Source organism: Lactuca serriola, chromosome 9 (genome assembly GCF_051521515.1).
Source record: "Lactuca serriola cultivar US96UC23 chromosome 9, Lser_US96UC23_V15, whole genome shotgun sequence".
Lineage (NCBI taxonomy): Eukaryota > Viridiplantae > Streptophyta > Magnoliopsida > Asterales > Asteraceae > Lactuca > Lactuca serriola.
In genome coordinates, this window is record NC_136416.1 from 36,056,827 (window position 1) to 36,063,877 (window position 7,051).

General features: G+C 32.3%; 1 protein-coding gene across 1 annotated transcript; it reads right to left on the minus strand.

Annotated features, from left to right (window-relative positions):
• Window positions 1–618: 618 nt before the first annotated feature.
• Window positions 619–5,004, minus strand: RPL (POX (plant homeobox) family protein). The gene is made up of 4 exons (XM_079020139.1): window positions 3,987–5,004; window positions 1,717–2,066; window positions 1,425–1,485; window positions 619–1,296 (listed from the first exon to the last, which is right to left on the minus strand). Exons 1-4 carry the CDS (start codon window positions 4,710–4,712, stop codon window positions 802–804), a joined length of 1,632 nt encoding a protein of 543 aa, XP_078876265.1. The 5' UTR covers window positions 4,713–5,004; the 3' UTR covers window positions 619–801.
• Between the last annotated feature and the right edge of the window lie 2,047 nt (window positions 5,005–7,051).

Here is a 7,051-nt window from a genome sequence, read left to right on the forward strand (position 1 = left end):
ATGATTATTTTTTTTCGTTAATTTGAGCAAAATTTTAAATAATCGGGATTTTTCTGTTCAAACAAAAATTAAGATTTTTTTGAAACTTTTTCCCAAAAATTTGAGAATTTTCTATAAATTTCCGGTTTTTTATATCATTTGAATTATATTGTAGATACATAGAAGATTAGAAATACTCCATCCGTTCTAAATTGATAGTCCACTTTTGACTTATTAAGTTTTTTTTCTTTAATTTTGACCTTAAATATTTTTATTTGTATTATATATTACTTGATAAAACTTATAACAATGAAAAAACATTTAAAATACAATCCATTTATATATTTTGCATCAAACATTATATATATATATATATATATATATATATATATATATATATATATATATATATATATATATATATATATATATAAGGTCAAAGTTGAAGAAAAAAGACTTCAAAACTCAAAAATGGACTATCAATTTGGGCCGGAGGAATTTGCCTTTATTACATGGAGGAGAGAGGACACGACATAATGCAAGTAGACTATATGATTGAACATCAACAAAACAAATTTGCTAAGACTATTTTCAATTACGAAAGACAATGACATTCCTTAGACATCAATAGCAAGTATGTATGGCACGTTGTTCTATTTTTTATGAAACAAAAAATTCCAAATTTTCTTCATTTGACATCCGAGTCCCCATTACAAACTGCAAACCACGTCAAATACATTACAACCTTTCCTATTTTGTCATATCCTATGTAACAATGTCATGTCGTGGGTAACAAAGTGAGCTCTAAAGACTACTAAACCATCAGCCACCAATATCATGCAAAACCCGATCCCCAATAAGTTCTCGCCCCGCCTGCCGGTTTTGCATATCCAAACCACCACCACCAACAAATCTCCTGCTCCCACCATCGGCATTCAATGAAAACGCCTCTGACAATGTGAATATGTTGTTATTCTGACATAAGCCTAGTGTCAAGGGAACACCACGATTTGCAGTCGCATGACTGTTTACATTATGGATTGACAAATTGTTGTGAAAGCTCATCATGTGCTCATTATTTCCTTCCATTATATGTTGATTGTTATATTTATTATCACACATGAAGTCATTTCTAGTGCGCTTTGAAGGAGGTTCTTGGTTCATTGGTTGATATGAAAATGAATTGCTGACACAGGAAGCTTCCTGTTGCTGGATATGTGACGATAATTTGTGGGCTTGTCTGGTTTCAAGCGTGTGCACTTCCTCTACCATAGGCTTCCATAGTCGCACTCTGGCATTTATGAACCAATTCGAAACCTGGCTAATCAACAATGTAAGAACAACAAGCGCCAATTCTAAACATGAATTTTTGTATTTTGACTACAATTTTTAATGATTTGACCTAAAGTATGTTTCAATGCTGTAGAGATAGAAGACGCTCTTACCTGATTTCGAGTTAAACCCGTCTGTTTAGCCAACAACTGCTTGTCTGTATCAGTTGGATAACTGTGCAATTTCACAAAGGAATACAATCGTTTATTCTGGGTTACGGAATATATGAACCTCAAGAAATGCATTAACGACAGATTAGCAACACAATGCAATATAAAGATTTCGTCACCAATCCGTCATTATATGCAATGCTTAATTATTTAACCTATGATTTTTTTTGCAATATATGTATGTACATGTTTTCTTGTTTGTATCTTGGTTAACAATAACAATAAAATGACTCACGGGTGCAGAAAATGATCAAACAACCATGATCTCAAAACAGTGACTGCTCGCTTTGGGAGACCCCTTTGGGGACGCCAAACAGGCTGATGTTCAACAAATCCCATTTGACCATAATGTCCTTTCTCAAAATTTTCAGACACCATGAATTCTTTCTTTCCATAGCTTATATGAGGTTTCACTGAGAACTGTAGCTGCTCAGTTATAGCATTTTTAAGGGAATGGAAGTGCTTTGACATTGCTTTTATGTCCAAGTTTGCAAATGGAGCAGCATTACTAAGCCCGGCTACAGTTTCAAATGATGTGATTATTGTTTGGATATGTTGGTAGTAATATTTATACATCTTGTACACCTGTTCAAAAAAAAAAGAGTATCTTTAGATATAATCATGATCTTAGTTAAGTACCAAATTTGCTTTGAAATTACTTGTGATGTGTTTGTTTAAAGTTTAACAATCTGCTTACATTTAGCATCGTTCTTGATTTACTGAATGTGACAAGTCAATATCTCACTAAGGATATTGTGAAGAGAAAAAGAAAATATTTGCAATGAACGTGGTTTATATTCTTTACAAAAGATTTCTTTGAATCATATATTGATCATTCTCTTGATCCAAATTATGTGATTCAAAAACTGTTTGTAGTTTAAGTGGCATTTGGAAGGTTATAGTATAATGGAAATAAGAAATAAAAAGAAATCAGAAATGAAGAAAAAAAATAAACCATGTCTACCTTAATGGAAATAATAAACAAAAAGAAATCAGAAATGAAGAAAAGAAACAAAAAGATTGACAACTTGTCTTGTTATTCTTCTAAGTTTACTTTATTCCCAATACTTTCTTTACATTTTTTGAAGTGTAGAAATGATCATCTCTTTTCAGATGTATTCTTTCCATCACTTTAAGAACAACATCAACTGATAGTGACATTGTATGCTCCATTAATGGCACTTTTACATATCTATATTCTCATCTATATGGAAAAGAATATTCTCCATCAAAAGCTCTTTAGCTGGTTTCAAGTGGTTTTAAAATTATATAATTTATCATCTTTATATAAAAAGTTATAAACACCAAGTATATATATGTCCCCCCCTGCAAATTTGTAAGTTTTAGAAGTTTTAAATCATTCAACAGGAACTTCTTCCGGAAGAGGGAGAATCATTTTATTTTTCTCCTTTATCTTTTGAGCATTTAAAAAAACCACTAAACAAAGGAATCGTACTTAATTAATATAAATCTGCACTAAACAATGGAATTGTACTAATTTAAGGTATCACTAATCATATATTCAAAGGAATTCGAGTCTAGCATCTAAAGCAAGTAACTTGTATTAAATAATGCATATGCATCATCTAGTAAAGTAAGCTTAAAATCAAAGCAGAAAAATTTGAATAAAAGGTAAATAATTAAAGGTTGCTTTTAAATAATTTGCGCAAGCTTTGCATATAAACAATGACTAATGCAAGAAATAACAAAATCCTTTCATTATAGCATTATTTTTACATTTTTTAGTAAATCATTATATTCTAACGTTTGTTAACCACGCTTTCGCTATGTTTTGGCCCATAGGTAACTTATTTTTTGAGTTTTTTTAGTTTGTAATAGTTGACAAAATAAAAATTAGCTGATAAGCTAGTTTTTTTAAAAGGAGTATATAGAGTTTTATTTTATTTTATTTTATATACCCTTAAATATTATACTAAACATATTTTTCAACATACTTTTATATACCTTTATATGTCATTTTACAATGAAAAAATTAAATATCTTCCTACTCCTACTTTTCTTTCTATCTATTTAAAATTAAAATGACTATAAATATACAAAATTTAACAATCCAATCAAATTTAAATTAAATTGAATAACCCTTGTCATATCTAAAATAAGAAGGAAGTAGACACAAAAAAATATAAAAGGATCTGTAAGTTTTGATCCATCCTATAACTTAGCTACGGATTAGCTTCTCACTAAGAGCTAAAGCCAGGCGTGTTAGGTTTATCTTTTGAAAGGCCAAAGAAAAGTCGCAAAAAATCAGATTTTGGTGACTTTTCCAAAATAGCTTTTAAAAGCTTTTACTAAACATGGTTTTGCTTTTATCTTTTCCTAAAAAAAAAAACTTTTTCTCTTGAAAATAAACCACACACCCCACTAGTTACCAAACATAACCATTGTAATTTGCAATTTGAGAAAATCACCCTATCACAGTAATGGATTCAAATCGGAAGTTAAAAACTAATAATTAATGAATTCAAATTGGAGGTTAAAAACTACCTCGTCTAGCAAAGAAATTAGGGTGGATCTTTTTCTCTTGTATGCGCCACCACAACTGGGATCATCAACACTTGTTCGCAAGTTATCCAACGGAGGAGGGTCGATCAAACCACAATTAACAGGAAACTTCTCAGCGGAAAACCTAAAACCAACATCACACGTTTCATCCAACAGCTGTTTCGCCGGTTTCAAGAACTTGGAACCTTTCAAAATCGAAGCGTAGCCTGTGTACAGCCCATGGTTCATCACCGCAGTCGGGATATCATCTCCACCACCATAACTGTGCAAGTTCAACTCTACAGGAGGAGGAGTTCCGTTGTGGGTATACTGCGACGAGAGAGATAAAGCAACAAAATCTCCGCCATGAAATGGAGACTGATCATGATCATGTTGAATGAACCTAAGGTCTTGATGTCTGTAAAAGAAATTACAATGATCGTTACCTGAATCACGGACAGACTGTAGATCCGACGATTCATTACTAATGTTATCCATAATTACTCTCGCAGTCATATAATCACTGGCATTGCTACTATCAGAAGCCATTAATGAGGATTTGATATTGGCGCAGGCTAACAAATTCTGGGAAGATTGATCATATAAAGGGAGTCTCCCTAAACCTGCGCACCCTTGCAGATCACTGGTGTGATGGTTCTGAAGGACCACTCTCAGTTTATCCCTTCTGCTTTGCTGTGGGATGTGACACAGTTCAAACCCCTCCGCCATGATCAGAGAGAGAGAAACAGGGAAATAGTGAGAGGGGGTTAAAGATGAGGTGGTGTTGTCCGAGAGAGAAACAGTAAGCAGAGGGGAGGTGTTGTGTGTCGTAGGCGAAACAGTCAGGGTAAACGATGTCAGTGGTGATAGCAGCCAGGCCAGCTAGCTAGCTAGGTGGTACTGTTGCTAGAATCTATCTAGTAACCTACGAGAGACTGGTTTTGTCCGTGTGGGGAAGTATTTGGGGAGTTTACATAGAGAAGCAAGACTACAAGAGTAATGTGACTTCGTTTTCTTTGTGTGTGTGTGGTGGATCCTCGGGATCATTAAATGAAATTTTGGTTTTTTTCTAAATCTTGACTATATTACAGAAATGATCCATCTATTATAGCTAAATTCGCGGTTTAAGTACAAATTTCAAAACTTTGACACTAGAATCCTTTTAACTGTTACCTACCACCGTTAAATCAATGATAAATGATAAATTTATCATTTTTTATATTAATCCTACTTTATATTTTATCATTTTATTGTTTTTTATTTATTGATATAAAAAGGATGACCTAACCCACCTTCTCAACCCCCTTGTTGACCATGTTCAACCATTGTTATCCATCACACCACATCTATCAATCCGAAAAAGTTTCAACTTGTCATCACCAAAAACTATATTTCACATCACCTCTATATTTGTAACATCAATTTTTTTGGGCTATAATTTTTGAGTAAATTAAAAAAAAACTTATTTAAATAAAATATAAATAATAAATAATAAAGTTAGAACGATATGAATCATAAAAATAACTCTGAATAATAGTGTAAATGGTAGTTGGAGAAGTTAAAGGTTCAAATTATAACATTTCAAAGATAAGAACTAAAAGTATAAAATAATGAAAGATTTTACCAAAAAAATAATTCAACTGAAATTTAGGTCATTATATTCATGTAAAATCGATGGAGTATAACTAAAAGAGTTAACTCGCAAAGTCTAAAAGCTATTAGCCAAGAATCAAATCCTCCTTAATAAATGAAGGGTTTTTTTGTCACATATCCATCTCTTATGAGTTTTGATACTTGTCATTTTATGGTATTTTTGAAAAAATATTATCCACTTGTCAATTTTTTGTTTGTTTCAATTTTTAAAATTAAAGTCATATACTATATATGTAAAGTATTAAATATTATATATATATATATATATATATATATATATATATATATATGATATTAAATTACAATAAATACATTTCTTCTTTTCTTATTTTAAAGTCGTACATTAAAAAATATTAATAATTTACACTTTAATGTTTAATCTTTTTTTAAATCAACCCGTGTAATACACGGGTCTCACACCTAGTAAATAAATAAATAAAACACGTCAAGTTAATAACAAATGTGTTGACTTTGACTTAACTAGTTTTGGACAAGAATCGGTATGGCCATGTTGGAGAGGGTCTTGGAGTGTAAGTTTCCTAAGTCTGAGTTACTAGTAATTGACATGGTGTCTATTTTACAAAGTATGAAAGCTTTTTGGTCAAAATTAGAACTTAGAACTTGAAATAAGATGGACACTGTAATGACCTAAAATTTTCTATTCCGTTATCAAGGTTTGTTTTTCTGTTATCTATTATTGTTGAGTTACTTTTTCATGGTTAAAGTCAACTTTTAGGAGCTAAAGTGTAAGAAAATGATACTTGATCATATACATGGGTCATATATGGGGTCATTTTCTCACACTTAAGGGGCCTAAATTGAAAGTTAACAAGTATTTAAGTCACCATAACCCTAGAATTTGGGATTTAACCCTACTTGTCATCCTAATCTCTACTTTGAAGTGTGTTCTTGGATCTCTTTATGTTAAGAAGTAAAGTAGATACCTAAGAAAACTATAAGCACACAAGACATAATATTTATGTGATTCGGTCAAGGTGACCTATGTCCACAGACAGGAGGGGGGTATTCTTTTATTTCAAAGCTCTCAAACAGAGGTTACAAGTACAATTACATAGAGATTTGTCTATCACTTTAGAATTCAAGATACAAAATGACCTAGCATGCATCCCTATTTGTACTTGAGGGATCAGATTAAAACCCTAATGGGCCAAACCCATTGGCCCATAGGCCCATGAATGGAGACAACCAATCATATTCCACCATGCAGCATCTTCTGGAACAATCTTGAGCATCATAGAGGACTTAATAACATACTTGGCTCATCAAGGACCAAGATGGTCCAACTTGCACCATGATGGCGCAAGAAGTATATGGATGGCGCAAAAGGCTTCAAGTGCAGCACAAGAACATCAAGATTGGAGCAACACCACCACCTTGGCGCAACAGGAACATAC